This window comes from Equus quagga, unplaced genomic scaffold, assembly GCF_021613505.1.
Source record: "Equus quagga isolate Etosha38 unplaced genomic scaffold, UCLA_HA_Equagga_1.0 146_RagTag, whole genome shotgun sequence".
Classification (NCBI taxonomy): domain Eukaryota; kingdom Metazoa; phylum Chordata; class Mammalia; order Perissodactyla; family Equidae; genus Equus; species Equus quagga.
Genome location: NW_025796728.1, coordinates 44,834 through 65,862, shown reverse-complemented (window position 1 = coordinate 65,862; position 21,029 = coordinate 44,834). Strand labels below are relative to the sequence as shown.

General features: G+C 42.9%; 1 protein-coding gene across 1 annotated transcript; it reads right to left on the bottom strand.

Moving 5' to 3' along the window:
- Positions 1-949: 949 nt before the first annotated feature.
- On the bottom strand, positions 950-1,854 carry LOC124232999 (folate receptor alpha-like). The gene is made up of 2 exons (XM_046649998.1): positions 1,380-1,854; positions 950-1,230 (listed from the first exon to the last, which is right to left on the bottom strand). The coding sequence occupies exons 1-2, from the start codon at positions 1,852-1,854 to the stop codon at positions 950-952; spliced, it is 756 nt and encodes a 251-aa protein (XP_046505954.1).
- Positions 1,855-21,029: the final 19,175 nt, after the last annotated feature.

The window sequence follows — 21,029 nt, the reverse complement described above, 5'->3', positions numbered from 1 at the left end:
CCATCTAAGAGCACCGGAAGAACTCTTCATTTGTTCATCTTATTCATAGTCTTAATAGAGTTTTATATTTTCTCCACTGAGATCTTAAGTAGTCATTTCTTAATCAAATTGTTTCAATGACTGTTGCTTTATAATACTTCTAAATTTCTGGTAAGTCTAGTTACGCTGCATTATCTTATTATTTTCTCTTTAGAATGTTCCTAGCTATTCTTAAAAAAAGAGTTTATTTATACATAACCTCCATACAGAAAAGTGCACCAAATTTTATTTTTACAGCTTGATGAATATTCATAAAATGAATATTACATACCCATATACCAGAGAGATCACTAAATGTTCTTTAATAAGTGAGTTCCTAAGTACTTTATAGTTTTTGTTTTTGTTGTGAAGAGTACCCTATTTTTTAAAAATGTATTTAGAAATAGTTGTTACTGGTATAAACACTACTGATTTTTTAAGTTGTATCTGGCAATCTTGTTTCTTCTAACAGTTGGTTGACTACTCTATTGGTTTTCTATACAGATGGTCTTGCCCATGCAAATAACAACTATTTCTTATCTCTTCAAATCCTTTTGCCTTGTAGTTCATTTCTTTTCTCACACTGCGGTTGTCCAGGACCTCCAATATTGAGTTAAACAGTGGCAGTAATAGTGAGCATCCTGTCTGTTCCCAATCTCAGATGGAATTCTCCTAGAATTTCTCCAGCAAACACAACGTTTGATGTAGATATTTGGCATATGTCTTTATAAAACAAGGATATTTCCTTCTAGATCTGATTTTATAAGAGTTTTTAGTTTTTATTTTTTTATTATTATTATTCTTTTTTCTGGAGTGTCTGGTTTATTCAAACTGTCGGTCAGAGGCCCCACCATGGAGCAGAAACCGAATAGCTGGGAGCTGTGGGGCTAGACAAGGCAGGGATGTCCAGGTATCAGAAGGTAAAGGGAGCTCAGCTGAGCAGCCAGAGCAGCGTTAGGGCCAGGCAGAGCAGGAGAGAGCAGGCCCCACCGAGCCCAGCCCTATTCATGGCCTCGGCATAGAACCTCGCCACCTCCTCATTGGGGTTGCCCTGGGCCGGGTCGAACCACATCTGGATGCAGCGGCCGCTCCCTCGGCTGTAGTTGCTGACCTTGTAGGAGTGACTCCAGATTTCATTACACAGAGCTTCAGGGGTGGGGAAGTAGAAATCGAAGTGGCGGCAGGCAGCTTCCACTGGGCACTGGTTAAACCCTGTAGGGAGGACAGAAGATCTTTAGCTACTGGGCCTGGAACTATCTCTGGTTCTGCCAGCCCCATAACCTCGAATCTCCATACACCAGTTCCACACCCCCACCTCTTTACCTCCAAATCCCTCCCACCCCTCCCGCCCCGGCCCCCACCTGAGGTGCAGTTCCGGCCCTTGTGCCAGTTGGTCTTGCAGGTGTAGGAGGGGTGACAGTCTTCCCACCGGCACGGACAGTCCTCTTTGCACAGGGGCGCATCCAGGATCTGCTCTTTGCTCCAGCCCTGGTCCACCTGCTGGATCCAGGGCCCCAGGTTGGGGGAGCACTCACAGAGACAGGTGTCCTGGATGAAGTGGCGTTTGCGGACGGCCTCCATTCTGCCACAGTGGTCCCAGTTGAATCTGTACAGGTGGGAGATGTCCTTATGGGCTTCCTGGCTGGTGGTGAGGGAGCAGCAGGAATTCTCTTTCCAGGGACTGCACTGCTCATGCAGCGTGTCCTCCGGGCCTGGCTTTTGTTTGTGATGCTTGGCGTCCATGCAGACATTGAGGTCAGTCCTGGGCAGGGCTGCCTGCACGGCAGCCACCCACACCAGAAGGAGCAGCAGCTGTGTTGTCATGGGCAGGGCCATGGCAGTCCCTGAGGAAGAGCTGTGGTCAGTGGCGCCAAGGAATGTGGAAGTGGCAAGAGTTTTTATTTTTGATCATAAATACTTATTGCATTTTATCAGTGCCTTTTCTGGTTCTATTACAATATTCACACAGTTTTCTCCTTTAGGCCATATGTGTGGTGAGTTAAATTGATTGATTTTCTGATGAATCATTCTTGCTTTCGTGGAGGTAAAACTTTCTTGATGGTATATTATCATTGTCATAATAATAATAACAGTTATTATTGATATACTGTTAGATTGGGCTCAATAATATTTTATTTAGGATTTTCACATTTATGTTTAGACGTGAACTATGCCTGTAAATTTCCTTTCTTGTTCTCTCTGTCTTGTTTTGGAATCAAGATTACTCAAGCCTCATAAAATGATATGAGCTTCTTTTGAATTTGAAACTTCATAGTATTCACCTGCAAAAATTGGCCTGGAGCTTTGGGAAAAGGAGATCTTTGATTTTCTTTACAGTTCCATTAGTTTTTATTAATTAATACAAATTTACATTTCTTCTTGTGCTAATTTTAGCATTTTATATTTCTCAAAAAACTGTTCATTTCATCTGTTTTCAAATAAATATGCTTCTTTTTTAAATTTCAAATTTATTAGCATATAGATCAAAATATTATTTTATTTTTGTAAATATTTCTCGCATCAGAAATAATTTCCTCCTTGCTATTCTGTACTTTTTTATTTGCTTCTTTTCTTTTTTTTCATGATTCGTCTGGTCAGAGGCCCACCATTGTTTTCCAAGAGCCAACTTGTGGTTTGATTGATCTCTGTTTTCTATTGTTCTCTATTACATTGACTTTCATCTCTTATTATTTCTATCCTTTGTTCTTCGGATTTACTCTTTTTCCAACTTCTACAATTTAATGCTTAATTTATTCGCTTTCAATCTTTCTTGTTCCCTATTAAACGTATTTAAAGCTATAAATCTTACTCTAGTGCCTTAGCTTTTTTGACATGTAGTGTTTTCATGGATCATTCAGTTCTTACTATTTTGTAACTACCTTAATATTTTTAAACTTATTTTGCCAATTTTAGTACAAATTTATAGTCATTGGGATTTTTAGATATATGAGATTATTAGTTTCTAGACATGTAGGATTTTTATAACTTTTCTTTAGTTATTGATTTCTAATTTCATTGAATAAAATAATAGTCTGTATCAAACTGATTATTTGGAATTTATTGACACTTCCTTTGCACAGTTAATGTTTACTAAGTTTCCATGTGTGCTTAAAAAGAGCTCTATTTTTTCTTATTGTTGAATAATGAATAGAGAAAAAGAGTGTCTATACATGTATGCATACACTTTGGTTTAAGATTATTAATTATATTATTCAGATATTCCAAAGCTCTGCTTATTTCTTTTTGTCTATTTGATCCATTGTTTTCAAGAGAAAAATATTTACATCTCCAGTTATAAAATTGATTTAGTAATTCTCCCTGAAGTTTTACAAGTTGTTGCATTATTCATTTCGAGGGTATATAGTTTACTTCATAGGTGCATATATGGTCATTAATATTTACATCTTATTGCTCTATATTGTTTTTTCAAAGATACAGCCTCTTTCTTTGTCTCTTATGATATATTTTGCCTCGAATTCTATCTTTTCAGGTATTACAATTCCACCCCAATCTACTTCGATTCATTTTTTGTGTAGTATATCTTATTACATCCTTTTGTTTTCAAATTTTCTATATTCTATTGATTTAAATGTGTTCCTTATAGACTTTATATTGTTATAACATTTTTGCTATTCTGAAAGTCTGTCTTTATATTGGTAAATTTAAACCATTCACTATATCTTTCATCTCTTATACCTCTTCTCTCCTTTCCTTTGGTTAAATTTTCTCCTTTGTTTAAAAAGCATGCATTCTTTTTTAAAATTATACGTTTTTTTCATCTTATGGTTGACTCTAACCTAAGATCCACATTTATGTTTATTTAGTCCTACTGATTTCTTTAACTTATCCATGTATTTCAACGTCCTCAATATCCTTTATTAGCTTCGTCTCTTATTCCTTATCTTTAAATGTTGCAGGCCCCCAAGACTCAGTCCTCATCTTCTTCCCTTCTCCATCCTCCCTCCGTAGGTAAGCCTTCCAGTCTCATGGCTCAAATGTTACTTATATGCTGATGACTCCTAAATATGCCTATGTAGCCCAAACTTTTACCAGCCTCCAGACTTTTATATCCAATCTCCTTCTCAATATCGCTGCCTCTGTTCATTGGGGATGTCAACCTGCCCACAATAGAAGTCTTGATACTCCCCCGCCCCCAATAATTGTACTCCTACAGTGTCTCCAACTCAGTAAATGACTCCATCAATCACCCAGCTGCTTAGACCAAAGTCCCAGGAGTTCTCTCTGATTTCTCTTTTTCTATCATCCCACATTCAAACCTTCAACAGGACTCCTAGCTTTCCTTCAAAAGACAGCCCCAATCTACTCACTTCTGTCACCTTCAGAGCTATCATCCTCATCCAGGTCACTATCACCTCTCACCTGGACCATGGTAATTGCCTCCCGCCTCTCCTAACTGGTCTCCTCACTTACACTATTGCCCCCCGATAATCTAGTCGCCTCTTCAAAGATCTTTTTGTAACAAAAGAAATAGCACTGCACCGCCTACGAAAGTCTCCCACTGCCTTCCCATCACAATTAAATCCAAACCCCTTTCCATAGCCTATTAGCAGAGTGACCATATAATTTATCTATCCAAACCAGGCACTTTTGAGACTAAGAAAAAGCTCTATGAACCAGAAAATGATGCCAGGAGAAATGACCATTTCACAACCTAACCCTTCCCTGCTCCCTCAGCTCCAGCCACACTGGCCATGTTGTTCTTTTTTTTTTTTTTTTTTGGTGAGGAAGATTGGCCCTGAGCTAACAACTGTTGCCAATCTTCCCTTTTTTTTTGCTTGATGAAGATTGTCGCTGAGCTAACATTGGTGCCAATCTTCCTCCATTTTGTATGTGGGATGCCACCACAGCATGACTTGATGAGCAGTGTGTAGGTCCATGCCCAGGATCCAAACTGGTGAACCCCAGACCACAGAAGAGGAGCATGAGAACTTAACCACTACACCACCAGGCTGGCCCTTTTGTTGCTCTTTTTTAATGGTTCCTACATCAATGCCTTTGCACTAGCAGAAATTCAACAAGGATGTCTTAAATACCTAGTGTATGTCAGGCATTGTGTCTGGGGGTACAGTGAACAAAACCAAGTTTCTACTTTCATGGAGTTCACATTCCAGAAGTTCCTTCTGTCCAGAAGACCTTCCCCCCAGATTCTCACAGGGCTCACTCATCCACATCATTCAGGGATTTGTTCAAATGTCACCTCTTTGAAAAGGTCTTCCCTGAATATCCCATGTACAATGGCCTGCCCCCACCACCCCACCAATCTCCACCCCGGACCCTGATTGATTGTTTTTCATTAGCACCTGAAATTATATTTGTCCATGGTTTGTTTCTTATACTCTCTTTCCTTAGACTCTAAGCTTCAAGAAGGCAAGGATTTTGCCTACCTTGGTCACTGCTCTATTCCCAACTCCTGGAAATGCCTGAACCATCAATATTGTTTAATAAATAAATGATGAACAGTTCACTGGGGACATTTAATATGCACAAACTTTTCCCTTTGGGAGCATTTAACTACGTTTTTCAAGAATATTTAATAACAGTGAGTTCCTCAGAGGCATCTAAAGAGGGTCTCACTATCACAGCCATTTCTCTTGAAAAAAGCCCTTTCTCACACATTCATTTAATTGACGTGGCTGTTCTCCCTGCACTAAAAATTGGGCTATGCAAGCAGAATCCGCATATAATTCTGCCCTCTCTTAGCATCACTAAAACCCAAACTGAAAACACACGCGTGAAAGAGATGACGAGTCCTTCTTTTTCTGGAAACTTCCATGGCATATTGATCCACCTGTCTTCCTGATACAATGCTGCACTTTTTAAACTGTGAAGTATGCCCTTGAAAGGGAGCTCCATCTTTCCCAAATACCCTCAGGGCTGAAGCCTGGGCTGCAAGCGCTCCTTAAGGGTGTTTCACCTGTGGCCAGAGTCCAGCTGGCTGGAGTTTCTTCAGGTTACTGCCTCTGCGCTTCAGAAAGCTCTCTGTAGATAAGCATGTGAGCGAGCATGAGCTATAATTATAAAATAACGAAATGATTTTTCTGTACAACCTATGGCTATCGTTCTCCTGAAGATTGTCTGGCTAGTCAAATATTTTCCCCTTATTCTGCCAGGTTTCTCAGAAATTTAATTAAAAAGGGCTTTGATGGTGTGTATCCAAGGGAAACCAATTCCTGGTTTTAACTAAGGAAGAAATGAATACTTAGAGCAAGTTGCTATGATGGTCCAAGGCGAGCACAAGGAGGGTTTTGAAACATTGAACTCGTATGCCAAATCCAGCCGACAGCTCAAAGAATTTGTTAAGAAAGATGTTTCTTTGGAGTAGAGAATATCATGGAAACATTTGATTCAACGTGACTTTTTAAGAGGTGCATGTCAAGTACTCCTCGGGAAGCAATTGCTTGGGTCCCTACAGTCATTCTGCTTTAAGCATCCTGTGATCTCAATTTCAATTATAATACTTCTTCAAATGAATTTTATTTATATATTTCAATCCATTATTGCCTGATTCCCTATGCTGTCTTTGGTATTCTTGCTCTGGACTGCAGTTATGTTCTGGCCGAAAGAAGGCAGCTTGTGTTCAAATACAACTAGAACAGGTTAAATTTTTCAATTAGATGCATGAAATTGAGGAAGACAATCTTTCCGCAACTCAATTTGTTTCACCATAAAATGGAGCTAGTAATACCTACCTGTCAGGTTGCAACGAGGAGTGACTGTGACCACGTGTGGGAATATTTGCCAACTACAATTTGGGATGAGTAAGTCTGGGACCAAGGTGAGGCAAGTGAGGAGCAAAATTTAAGGGGGCCCCCAAAAACCAGTCACCAAGGTAAATAATATTTAATGCAATACTTTTTAAAAGTCAAATCATGGGGCTGACCCAGTGGCATAGTGGTTAGGTTTGCGCACTCTGCTTCAGCAGCCCGGGGTTTGCAGGTTTGGATCCTGGGCGTGGAGCTAGCACTGCTCATCAAGCCACACTGTGGCGGCGTCTCATGTAAAACAGAGGAAGACTGGCACAGATGTTAGTTCAACAGATGTTAGCTCAGGGCCAATCTTCCTCACACACACACACACACACACACACACACACACACAGACACACACACACACACACACACAAGTCAAATAATGCAAAGTAATCCATGATGAACAAAATATCAAAAATATGGGCTCTGGGTATGAGAATGTGAGAGTTATAATCATCTGTTTGATAGGGGTATACAGGACAGACATTTAATCAACCGTCTTTGCCACGTCACACAGTTTTAAGACTGTCCTTTGTTTTCAGCAAGTGCTCTCAGAACCGGGCTGCCATCTGCTGCTGCTGCCTCACTGTCCCATCAGCAGGAAGCTCTTCGCAATTTACTGTTTGCTTGAGCTCTTGCTTTCTCTTCTTCGCACTGACTTGTTGCCTTTCTGACGATTCCTTCATTCTTCAAGCTCCTCCATTGTCCTCCAAGGGGCGCTCTGGTTCTTTTAAAAAAATGCCTGTTTTAGCGCAAGATTTGGTGCCAACAGTCCTTTAAACTTGTTTTTTTCTGACATTGGACTCTTGCACCAAACGCTGGCTTTTCTGAGGCTCTCAAGGTGACATATGTAAAAAGAAGCACCTGCTGCAGTGTACACTCTCAGGGGAGTTGTTCACACAGAGTGGCCTTCCCTGGTCCAGCCAGGTGAAAAGCCCATTGATGCAACCCACAGATTTCACGGAAACCCAAAGGCAAACAGTGTTTAAATGTGGATTATATGAAGCAAGTTTAGAAGTCTAGAACACGTGTCCTTGACAGGGAGAACTTTCTCAAATTCTCTCCTGTGCAAGCAGGGGCTATTCATTGATTTCTTGTTATCACCATCATCAGATGCCCATTTCTACCAGTAGTAACTATTCTTTACTGCTTACTGTGTGCTAGTTTCTGTGCATACATTCTCTCATCCAGTCCTTATGACATCCCTTTGGGGTAACAATGATTAGCCCATTTATGGATGAGGATGCACACAGACTTAGAGAGGCTATTGCATTTATCAGTAATAGATTCATTCACTTATTCATTCAACACATATTTATAAAGTTCCTGCAATGTTTGAGGCTCTGTGTTATATCTTTGGAGGCTAAAACTCTGGCTGAGTTAAGCAGAAAAGGCTTTATAAAAGGATACTCAGTGGCCTCACAGAATCCTGGGGAGATGAGGCTATACCAACAAGGACAGAGCTTAATGTCCCATCGCAGACCCAATCTGGTGAGGAAATTGTCAACCCTGGCTCCACTGTCATGGGTACTGGAAGATGCCATCAGCACCGCTACCCTGGGGACGAGACTGCCACCCCCACCAGACAGCATCTTTGATGTCCTTGCTGCTTTGCATCATTAGCTCTCCTTTCAAGGCCTCATTTGGAGCATCTGTTTGGAAGAACATAAGTCACATGTTCACACCCTAACTACAGGGAAGCCTGGGAACATGGGTGTCTGGGGACTTCTACAGTAGGAGGTGGGCTGGGTCTTCAACAAAGATTCAATTACCAAAATATAGAAAGGGACTTCAGATGCTGATACATCCAGAAGAACGATAAGTGACTACATTGGGTCCTTGCCCTTCAGGCACTTACAAACTAATGGAGAGAAGATGCACACAAATGACCATAGTTTGTAAGATAGGCCACTGAAATGATGTGGAAAAAGGGAGCTTCTTGTGGGGAGAGGTGAGAGATCAATTCTGGCCGGAGGTAGCAAGACAGACTCAGAGAAGGGATTGCACTTCTGCCGGGTCTTAAAGACTGGAAGACTGCGGAGAGAGAACAACAGTGAATGGGTCAAATAAGAAGGACGATTCAAAGAATAAGGCACCCAGGCAAAAAGTCCCAGGTGGGTTGGCAATGATGTGTCCTCACTGTGCTAAGTAGAGAGCTAGAACGGGAGGTCTATTGCCGAGATCTAGACGTGAGATGATAGATCCTAGCCAAGGTGTGTGACCACGGCGAAAGGAAAGAAGGAGTAGACTCAAGAGTAATTATGAGAGAAGGATCACCTGAGTTCATTTCTCCTTTTAGTGCTGTCCTGGTTAAAATTCCTTGTGTCTATGATAATTTGAGTAACGTCTGTCTCCTCTATCTGATGGGGCCTCCGTGAGGCAGGGAGCACGTCTGCTCTTCCCTGCCTCGTACACCCAGTGCCCTGCACTGTGTCAGTTGCATAGAAAGAGCTCGGTGGATATTTACTGAGGGGAAGATAGGCGGATAAAGAGACTGATACATAATTAGATAGAGAAAAGGAAATGGAGATAAGGATGATTCTGAGGTTTTCGGTCATATGGAAGTCTTATAGACATGTTGAATTTGAGGTTCAAAAGGAACATCTCAGGAGACTTTTTCAATGGTTTTTGGAGGTGAGGGGAAAATGATTTCTAGCCTAACAGAATTAGGCAGGTCAGTCAGTTCTGTCTAGGTGTGCAACGGCTAACACATCTCAAGTGTGCATTGCAATGATGACATCTTACAAATGCAGGATAGAAAACTGCCTTTGGGAAAAAATGATGTTTGAGTATTGCCTTTTATTTCACATTATCTGTGCCACTGTTCACGTATTCCCCTAACTAGTACAAATATTCAGGACAGTCCTATGTGGTCTGAGTGGAGAGGCATCTCCTCTGACGAGCTTTGTCCAGATGTCTGTCCCTCACACTTGCATTGTGAAACAGAATAAGAGCAATAGCCAATCCAGGTGGGGAGAAGAAAAAGAATTCATGTCAAAGATGCAGCCCCACGTTCCCTCGGGGGCACTAGAAGTCCATTAGGAGCCCCCAAGAAGGATCTGTATGAAAGCGTGCCTTGGTCTTATGGCGAAATTCATCTCAAGAGCTGATTGACTTTTCAGTGAGGATGTATGTTTGTTTTTTCGTCTTGTTCTCCTGGACTCACGTGACCCAAGCAGGGTTGGGTGGCTAACAGGAGTGCAGGATCTAAGGAATTACACAGCACTGGAGGCTTTCCACCCAGCTCCCCTGGTAACAGCCAGGTGATAGGGGACATTTGATAAACTAAGCTGCTTTAGCCAGAAAAGGAAGCGAACTGTTGTTTCCTTACAGTTAACTGTTTCTCTCTCAATAATAAGAAAAGTGAATGATAGAGATCCTCTGTGTCTGCCCCCGAACTCAGTTAGAAATAACAAGCGAATCTGGGTCTCAGGGATCTCAGAAGAAAGAACATTATCCAGGCTAGCAAGCTGGGGACATGTTTGAAGAAGAGAAAACCAAGTAGTGGACATTTGTGGCTTTGAGCTTCCCAAGAGCCTTTATTTTGGTGACAGAACCCCCACCTTCCTTTGGACAATTACACCTGCCCACTCGGAGGCCTGGCTACCAGGGCGGGCATGTGGCCCTGGCCCGCCTGCGGAGAGTGGAGAGCACAGCCCCCGTGGCTGGAGAGGTTGGGTTAGAGACTGGCCCGTTTCTCACCAAGTCGGTCAGAGAAAATCCTGGGGTCTGTAGCTATTGTCCTGCCTGAGTAGTTTCAGAAATGTATGGGCCGAGCTTCATAGCACAATTGCATCAAAAGCGTATTGGAAATTTCTTTGGAAAATGAATTTACCCAGCAGCTCTTTGTTCACCCTTTGTAACAACACTAAACACAAGTGTTACGCACTGAATGTTTGTGGCCCCCAGAGTTCCTACGTTCAGACCCCCTGACGTGACGGTATTAGGAAGGGGGGCCTTTGGGAGGTGATTCGCAAAGTGGAGCCCTCATGAATGGGATTCGTGCCCTTATGAGAAGGAACAGGAGAGTCTGCTTTCTCTCTGCTCTCTGCCTTGTGAGGATAGGACGAGAAGATGGCCATCGGCAAACCAGAGAGAAGGACCTCACAGGACCCCGCATCTGGTTGCCACCTTGATCCTGGCTTTCTCAGCCTCCAGAATTGTGAGAAATAAATGTCTGTTGTCTAAGCCCCCAGGAGACAGTATTCTGTTATAGCAACCTGACCCAACAAACACAATGAGCTATTTTGTCTGAGAATTATTTGTGGATATGTGTGTCTCCCTCACTGGGCTGCGGACCCAGGGGACAAAGGCCATATCTTTCTTTTTTTATCTTATATTCCAAGTGCACTTAACTCAGTGCCTCACACGTGAAATCTTTAGATATGTTTATTGAAATGAATCAACCTCAGTCTGCCCAGGCATGGGTGATGGATCCCCTAAAATGATGGGCATAAAAGCAAACTGCTATTCAGAGAGATTCTGCAACCTACTCAAGGTTTCACTTCATGGCTATATCCTGAAGTAGATAACTTTATGAAAACAGTACTTCACTTGCTAGAGTCTTCCATAAGACATCTCCTTCAGAACTAAAAGCAAACTGCTTTGCTCCCTGAGGAAAGAGTCTTTTTCCCCTGGTGAACAAGAAAATCTGTGTAAATGACCATATTTCTTACTTTGATTTGGCCGCCAGGAAACTCTGAGGCAAATTTACTGTTCAATTATTATGGTTGTGTAAGATCTTTTTGGTTCCCTCATCTTCATTCTGCACTTATTCTATTTTATGTGAAATTTCTTTTTTCTTTTTTTTTTTTTAAAGATTGGCACCTGAGCTAACAACCATTGCCAATCTTCTCTCTTTTTTTTGCTTTTTTTTTGCTTTCTCTCCCCAAATCCTCCCAGTACATAGTTGTATATTTTCAGTTGTGGGTCCTTCTAGTTGTGGCATATGGGATGCCGCCTCAACATGGCCTGATGAATGGTGCCATGTCTGTGCCCAGGATCCAAACTGGTGAAACCCTGGGCCGCCACAGCGGAGTGTGCGAACTTAACCACTTGGCCATAGGGCCAGCCCCACGAAATTTATATTTTACTATATGGATTTCCTATGTTGCTTGTTGAACAAGGTATGAGATATTAATAAGCCAATTCTCTCTCAAATAACACAATGTTTTTCAAAGTGCAGGCGTGCCTGAGACAATAGTGCCAAGTATCTAGCACAATGGACTGTTTGCTTGGCTCCTATAAGGTGGAATGCATTGTCTTCCTAAAACATAGCTCCTGCTCTGAAGATGGCACTCATGGTGAGAGCTTTTTGCTGGGCTTCTGCCCTGACCAGCAATGAAGTATTCAACCTCGATAGATTCTGTGTTCTAACAGGGAGTTAGCTCACTGCTCAACTCCCTTTGGATTAATGGGTTAATGTTTTGGAATCATTTGAAGAGTTCTACGTCTCCCCCATCTTAGTAGCAATGCTAATCCTGGTCTTTGTGAAAGATGAGGGTGCCATCCATTCTAGGAAGCCGCTTCCCTTGGGAGTCTGCTGAAGTCACCAGAAAATAGGTAGAGCCAGCTCCCAGTAACAAGGAATCACATCTGGGCATCTGAATATGACTCAGAGTCACCAAACGAGGGCCATCGAAAGAGTTTGGAGGCAGAATCTCGGACTTACAGGGCACGGGACCATCAAGATTTCCAGGAGAAATTACGGAAACATCTGCAAGGTCAGGGCAGGAAGTCCAGGCGGCTTCTCAGGGAGGGAAAAGCCGTCCTTAGGACGGCTGCCCGGTGCTGAAATGCTGTATCCCCCGGGCCAAGGAGGCTGCCTGCAGACCTGGGAGCCAACTCCAAGAAGGACCGAGAGTCCATCAACTCAACTCCAAGTCCTTCAGCCACACGAGAGGTGAGGACAAGCCACACAGAGGTGAGGACAAGCTTTGGGACCCGGTAAACTGTGCTAGCCAGGCCAGGATGCCCATCAACATGCATTGCATGACAATAAGAATCTGTGTTCAGGAAATCTCCACCGGGCTGCATTTGCTCCTGTTCTCACCCAGGCTTTGCTAATCGCAGCCCTGCAAAGGGCTAATCAAAGGATAAAACAAACAGGGTTGATTGCTGAGTTATAATCAAACAGTTGTCAAACTTAGCAATTTCACTGCTTGGAAAATACACGGTCTCAAAACCTCAGCTGAATAACAGATAATTAGCCAGAAAAATAAATCCAGGAGGGGCTTGGACTGCTTTGGGTATGAAAGGAATGTCTCCCTTCTGCTCCACGGGGGTGTGGTGAGGTAGGACTGGGGTCGGGGTGGGACTCTTGGGGATTCCCTTCGGGTCCTGCCAGCTTGACAAGAAGCCCTCTGCGTCTCTGGGTTGAGTACCCCAGCACACATCCAACCCTTCTTCGCTGCTCACAGCCTCTCACACTGTTCCCCAGAAGAAAGCGCACTTTCAGCCCGAGCCCTTTAGAATCACCTCCTTTGTGACCCTCACACTTTACATCAGCCCAGCATTGTTCAGTCTGACAGATGATCCAGCCTCCTGGATTTCTTTAAATAATAAGGGAACATTTGCTCTCTGGAAATACCACGCTGCATCCAAATTTAAAAAAGAAAAATAGGAGAGGAAAGCACTCAAACAAAACTTTTGGAACCGGGCTCCTGTGGTAACATACCGAATAAAGGAAAACAGGAAAGCAATCGCAATATTAAAAATAGATGACTTCCTGCATGTAAATTCTTCGCTGACCTTGTTGATTGGAGTGTGGTCAGTGTTTGCTGGCCTGCCACCGCCTGACTTCGTGAGAGTTCATTCCAAGGGACAGTTCTCAGGGCTCAGATGTTCCACCCCCCATTTTAAAAGCATTTATTTATAAATCTGCTTTTTGGCATCTAACCTTTTCTCCTTGATCCTCAATGCCTATCAGAGATGCCTCCCTTATCCTTTGTTCCATTTCTATGTGTCTATGGAGAATTCACTGAATATTGAGGATACCCCGGAGCAGAGATGGTACCTGTGCACAGCACCACACACCGTGATGATATCAGTGCCCACTGCCAACGAAGCATGAAAGTAATAAGGGAGCAGATAATGCCTTATCCTGCTGAGAGAGCATTCATCCACCCAGGGAATACTTAATGAGCACCTATTGCATGCCAGGCACTGCTCTGTGCACTTTGCACACACCCATGCCTGGTTGGATGGATAAAACAGACAATAAACAATAAGCAGAGTAAATAAGTAAATTACACAGTGTATCATAAGGCAGACGTAGAGAAAAAAGGAAAAGCATACTAGGGTAAGGAGTATTGGTAAGCAGGTAGTAGAGAAGCAAAGACTTGATGTGAGGCAAGGAGCTAGGCAGGTATCTGAGAAAGTGTCCAGGCTGACGGACAGCCCAAGCAAAGGTCCTGAGGCAGGACTGTTACCATTAGTCAACAATAAGACTGAGCTTCCCTCTCTTCCACTGTCAGGAGGCCTCAGACAAGACAGTTATTCACAGTGGACAGCAGAGGAAATGACTTTGAAGCAGCTGGAGTAACAATGAAAATGGTTTCCACAGCCGGCTCTCTGGAATTGGGGTGTGCATGGGTGAAAAGGAGAGGTAAAAGGTTAAAGAAAAGGAGCACATTCCAAGATTCTGCTCCCTGGGAGGAGAATAAGAACTGGAATCTAAAGGGCACGCCCAAAACAAATCAGCAGGAGACAGGAGGGTCATCGTGTTTTGATTCCCCATACAGTTATGAGTGAGGCTCACTGCCTTCTGAGGCACCCTTGGAATTTGGCCCCGGATCACAGAATTTTAGGACTGAATTTTTCCTTCCTGGCCATGGGGTCGCTAATCCCCTCCTCTGCATATCCCGCTCACTGGAGTTTTCTTAACCATTTTCTGTTCAAGGCCACTCTTGAAATTAGATCCAGCCAAGGGATGGTCAGTCCCTCTCAGGGCTGCCCCCTCCTCTCTCCAGCAAGGCAGATTAAATTCACTGAAATTTGAGGTCCTGGGGGAATTCAACCCATGGTTAAAGAGGCATGGGACAGGGCTGGCTGGGTGGTGCAGTGGTTAAGTGCGCATGTTCCCCTTTGGCAGCCCAGGGCTCACCAGTTCAGATCCTGGGTACGGACCTACGCACTGCTTATCAAGCAATGCTGTGGCAGGCATCCCACATAGAAAGTAGAGGAAGATGGGCACAGATGTGAGCTCAGGGCCAGTCTTCCTCAGCAAAAAGCAAAGGATTGGCAGCAGATGTTAGCTCAGGGCTAATCTTTCTTAAAAACCAGAAACACAAAACAAAAAAAAAAACAGACATGGAGAGGCCAGGGCCTGGGAACTCAGGTACTTATTGAAAAGCATTTGATTTTCTCCCATAACCATTAGGGATAGAGGATGAGAGGGAGATGGAGCTGGAAGCATGTGTATTAAAACCCTCCCAGCTGGCTGGCCTGGTGGTAGAATGGTTAATTTCTTGCGCTCAGCTCTGGCAGCCTGTGGTCCGCAGGCACAGATCCTGGGTGCAGACCTACACGCTGCTCATCAAGCCATGCTGCGGTGGTCACCCACAGACAAAATAGAGGAACATTGGCACAGATGTTAGCTCAGGGCCAATCTTTCTCACCAAAACGAACAAACAAAAAACACTCCCATCTACCTATTGTTCTTGGGAGAAAGTGAACGCTCCTTAACAGCCGTCATGCCTCTATAGCCTACATTTCTGAGTCCTCCTCCCTGCTAACTGAACACCTTGGCTCTTCTCTGAGGGGCCTCCTTTCTATTGCCTCTGGGTACATGCACCTGCTGCCCTGGAATACTCTTCCAGCCCACTTTTCACCTAGCTAAAGCTTACTCATGCTTCAAGTCCCAGCTTAGTCAGTCCTTCCTCAGGCAGAGATTTCCTAACCCCTAAACTGGGTTGGGCCACTGTCCTTCCAGGACTTAACATGGCACTGGCTCATAGTAAGTGCTCAATAAATATCGATACTTTACAAATTCACTTGATGAGCGAATGAACACTTGAACAGAAAGAGAAGCTAAAGTCAACGTGAATGTTTTTTTAATTGAGGACCAGGAGGACAAAAGTCTCTACCACAAAGAGAAGGAGAGGAGAACAACAGAAAATAAATTCTTTGAGGTCTGAAGTGCTTTTGCTTACGGCCATATTCAGGCCAGGTCAACCAGGTCAATCACCAGAGAAAGCAATAGGGATTTGTTCTAGGACATTCATCTTCTGGCTTAGTGTTGAAAGTAACATTGTAACTGAAAATGAGCTGGATCCCCCCAGGCAGAGGGGGTAGCAGAAGGGCACAGCCAGGCCAGCACAGTACATCCAGCTTCAAGCGGAAAAGAAACTAAATTACAAGAACATAATTTCAACTCTTTGTTCTGTCTTGATCCATTGCAGGTGACCCTAGGCAAGTCACTTAACTCTTTGAATCACACTTTCATTGTCCAAAAAATAAATTTAGGGACATTGGGAGAAAAAAGGATATTCCCCAAGTTTCTGTATGGCCAAAGGTCCCATACAATAGTGGTATTATTAATGATCATCGATGCTATCCCCAGCTGTTCCCCAGTAAGATGTTATTAGTCCCACTGCTGTTTCCTGATTCGTTTCCATTCAGGAAACTTTGAAATAATGGTTAGCAGAGGGGCACATTTCAAAATAAAAACTCTTACTCTTTTAACTTTTTCATCCACTTTAATCCCACTGCCCATCCTTCCTCTCTCCCCAGCTTCAGCTGGAGTCTTGCCATTCCTGTGATCAATCATGCACTCGGGAGAACCTCACTCACGGCAGGGGTGGGAGGGTGGGAGCAGGGAGCGTTCTGGCCCAGCCTGACTGTTGAGTGTGATGTCCTTTTGTGGTGCCCTCAAAAACAGAAGTGAGGAAGCAGGCCATCATTTATCATGTGGCTTTGTAATGGATGCTGATAATGCAAAACAGCCAGGCAGCTCTTGAGGTCGCTCCCATGAAGTACTGAGTCAGCTGTTGGGGGCCAAGTCGGAAAGGGAGTTTCCTCGTGTGACTTGCCCTCTGCCAGGGATCTCCCCACAGTAACAACTGCCCACTTGCTGATGGAGCCTGCCATTTGCCCTCTGGAAAAGCACAGAGCCTCCTGCCTTATGTACATTGGCAGTTTGGAGCCTCTAGGGGGAGCTGAAGACTTCTCCCTATTCCAGCCCACTGGCACCCCAGTCCTCTGCAAGCCAGGCATACTATTGGATGCAGGCGCTAGAAGGTCGAGCTTTTGGTGTGATGGTGTCTACTGGCCCTTGAAGCAATCACTGTGGCAGAGGACTCTCTAGCATTCTGGTGGGCCAAGCTTAGTCACCTGCCCACTATTGGTTGTGGGTGAGGCAACTTCAGCTATATCCACACTGCAGTGAAGCGTGTTTCTATAGCTAAGGAAAAAGGAAGTGTGCTGGGCACTATAGTGACCACTGGAATTATGTCTCCTGTTTCTCTGAATTCCCTCTATCCTCCTGACCCAGCACAACATCTAGCACCATACCTTTGACCAAGGGATGGTTCCATCAATATGAGCTTACTGGCAAGAAAACACTTGAAGCCACAAATGAACACATGATAACACAATAAAAGCCACGCAAAGGTGGAGCTCCTTTTCAAAGGAGTACTTTTTAAAAAGGGACATTTTCCCCGCCACGCACCCATATAAGAAGATGTCAAGCCAAGAGAATGGCATTGCTAAAATGAAGTAGACTGGCCCAGCCTCTCACACCCACTCAGCCACGCTCTCTCCTACAGACCTTTGCTGCTCTTCTCAAAGTTACAATGGCCTCCGAGTTGCTATATCCACGGCTCGTTTCTCAGGTCTAATCTGACTTGCCCTATTTGCAGCATTAGACCCAGTTGATAACATTCGTGTCCTTGAAACCCTTTCTTCCTTGGCTTCTAGGACATCCCTCTCACTTCGTTTTCCTCCTACCTCACTGGTCAGTGCTTCTCAGATTCTTTGGCTGGTTCTCCTTGTCCCTCCAACCTCTGAATGCTCAGTGCCCAGGGATCAGTATTTGGACCTTTTCTTTTCTATCTATGTTCACTCCCTAGGTGATTTCATCCTTTTTATGGCTTTAATACCATCCATGTGCTACAACTCCAACATGTGTGTGTCTAGCCTTCGCTGAACTCCAAATCTTATACTTATGTTCCTAGCTGATGTTTCTACCTGAACGTGTAACAGACATCTCCATCCTATCCCACCTAAACTTGAGCCCCTGAGAGCACTCCTTCCACCACTACCAAAAAGAAAACAGTTCCTCCAATAATCCAGGCACTCAAGCAAAACTCCTTCATGGTGTTCTTGACTCCTCTCTCTCTTTCTTACACTACACATCTTGTCCATCAGAAAATTCTATAGGCTCTATCTTAAAAATATATTCAAAACTGGGCTGGCCTGGTGGCATAGTGGTTGAGTTCACATGCTCCACTTCAGCAGCCCAGGGTTTGCCGGTTCAGATCTTGGGTGAGGACCTGCACCTCTTATCAAGCCATGCTGTGGCAGGTGTCCCACATATAAAGTAGAGGAAGATGGGCACGGATGTTAGCTCAGGGCCAGTCTTCCTCAGCAAAAAGAGGAGGATTGGTGGCAGATGTTAGCTCAGGGCTAATCTTCCTCAAAAAAAGAAAAAAATATATATATATTCAAAACTGAATACCATCTCCACTACTACTACCCCACTCCTAATAGGTCTCCCTACTTCTGCCTTTGTCTCCTACCCACCCTCATCCTCATGGCCTATTCTCAACATACTAGCCACGCTGATTCAATTAAAACATTAGTTAGATCATGTCACTTTTCTGCTCCAAAACCACAGTGGCCTCAGAGTAAAAGCTAATTCCTTATTATGACCTATGTGGGCCTATGTGATCTGTCTCTCACTTACCTCACTCACTTTATCTCCTATTAACCACACTGTTACTCTCTCTACTCCATCCATTTTTTCTCAGATAGTCCAGCCATGCTTCTACCTCAGGGCCTTTGCACTTGCTCTTCCCTCTTCCTGGAAAGCTCTTCCTCCAAATAGCCACATCATTTCTTCTTCAACTTTTAAGTCTTTACTCAAAAGTCACCTTCTTAGAGAGTTTCCCCTGGAAATTCTGTCCAAAATTCAACACCCTCACCATTCTTGTCTCCTTCCCTTCTTATTTTTTTTATCCTTCCTTTTACTATCTAACATTCTTTTTTTTTTTTTTTTACTAGTCAGTAGAATGGGCTTTCTCTTAAGGTCTGTTGAAGGGGGACTCTTACTAAGAATTCTTACTACAATTCTTATAAGTCTGTGTCGTTGTCCATAAACTTAGTACACAATATGAGCATTCATATAATTCATTCTTTTTTTTCAATTGAGATATAATTGACAAATAATATTATATTAGTTTCAGGTGTACAACATAATGATTCAATATTTGTATACATTGTGAAATGATCACCACTATACGCCTAGTTAACATCCATCACCACAAAGTTATAAAAATTTTTTTTCTTGGGATGAGAACTTTTAAGATCTACTCTCTTAGCAACTTTCAAATATGCAATATATTCTTATATTCTTTTTATTTATTTTATCTTATGCATTATGTCTTCTCCCACTAGATTGTTAGTTCCATGAGGACAGGGCTATTTTTGTTTGTTTTGATTATTAATATTCTCTTAAGACCTACAATAGTGCTTATACATGAAAAAGGAAAGTAAACAAAATAGCAGAATTATACAGCTAAAACTTGAGTCCCATGAAACCCTTGCCCTGTATTTGGGCTTGACTTATAATTAAATTCAGTCATCAGACGAGATGGGTTTCTAAGACTTGAGGCCCATTCTTGGTCTAGAGGAAGCCAGGAAGATTTTTCACTCATGTCCTTTACTACCTTAAAAGTTTTCAATAACTTCCCATTGCCATAAGGATCACGTTTACCCCCTCCATCACTGTACCTCTCCAAGGTTATCTTCTGCGTCAGCCCTACATTCAATATCTTCTCCAGTCAAATTGGTCTATCCACTATTTTCCCAAATTGCTTTGAGCTTATCTTCCTCGTTTTCCTTCTCATCACTTTCCCTTCTCTGAAATACCCTCCTTCCTCTCCTCCATCCATCTGTGCAAACCCATCCCATGCTTCATGGCCTCTTTCCTTTTCCACCTGCTGAAATTCAGCTCATTCTTTCAACGCGTATGGCACCCGCTTTACAAAGTCTTCCCTGAATACTCCAGATGGAATGAAATGCTTCCTATCTAGTAATTTTATGAGGTTTTTTTTCTAACTTTATTCCAATTTGTTTCACAGTGCCGTAGGGAAGCAGTAAAACGAGGGTACACAGCACAGAGTCCAGAGCCTAAGTGTATTGATTCGAATCCAGGTTTTGCCACTCACTGGTTGTAAGACCTTGGCAAGTCATGTAATCTCTCTGTGCCTCAGTTTCTTTATAAAATGAGGACAGTAATAACACCTATATTATAGGGTTTTATGAGGATTAAATGCATTAATAGGTAAAACACTTGGGACAATTTCTCTACTCTGACTATTTGCTATTATTGTTACGGTGGTGGTGGTTAGTAATACATTTTCAGGCCACTTGACTTTTGGGAGTGAAACATAACAGCTGGATTTCTTTCCAGTTGCTTGAAACATATACCTTAATTTTATTAAGTAATAAGTATGTCATTTATTTATTTTTTTCTTGATTTCATGGTACAGGTGGATTAAATCCATTATAGGGAATTCTTGGTACTATAAACAATTTCTTTAATTTTTTCCTGCATACACAGAAAATGCAACCACAATGCAAGTGTGACATTGAGTTGAATTGAATTCAACTCCCACTTATTGAATTAACCCACTAATTCACTAACACAGGGAACAGAAAGATGAAGACAAGCTCCTTCCCTGAACCACTGTTTATTCGGGAAGGTCAACATACACACAATTAACTTCCTAATGTCTGCTGTATGGCATATACTATATGGTTCTTTCATTTGTACCTTAAGGTTTCAGCTTTCCTCAGTCTCCCAATCATATCTCTTTTATAATTTTGAGTCCAGGATGCATTAGCTCACTTGAACCAGTCTTTTGTCTTAATGTGGGAACACAAGACATTAGTTGTAGTCTATTACTGTCTACTTAATGAAATTGTTTTTGAAACCCTGCCCGTTAACCTTTAACCTTGAGGCCTGTGTATAGTTTCCGTATTCATTAAATGATTAATTCACTTACCAGAGGTATTTAT

Bases quoted from the DNA above. Each gene is read 5' to 3' on its own strand.
- LOC124232999 (XM_046649998.1), bottom strand. From the start codon at position 1,854: ATGGCCCTGCCCATGACAACACAGCTGCTGCTCCTTCTGGTGTGGGTG. The intron at 1,231-1,379 runs GTGGGGGCCGGG...TCCTCCCTACAG, and splicing joins GGGCCGGAACTGCACCTCAG to GGTTTAACCAGTGCCCAGTG.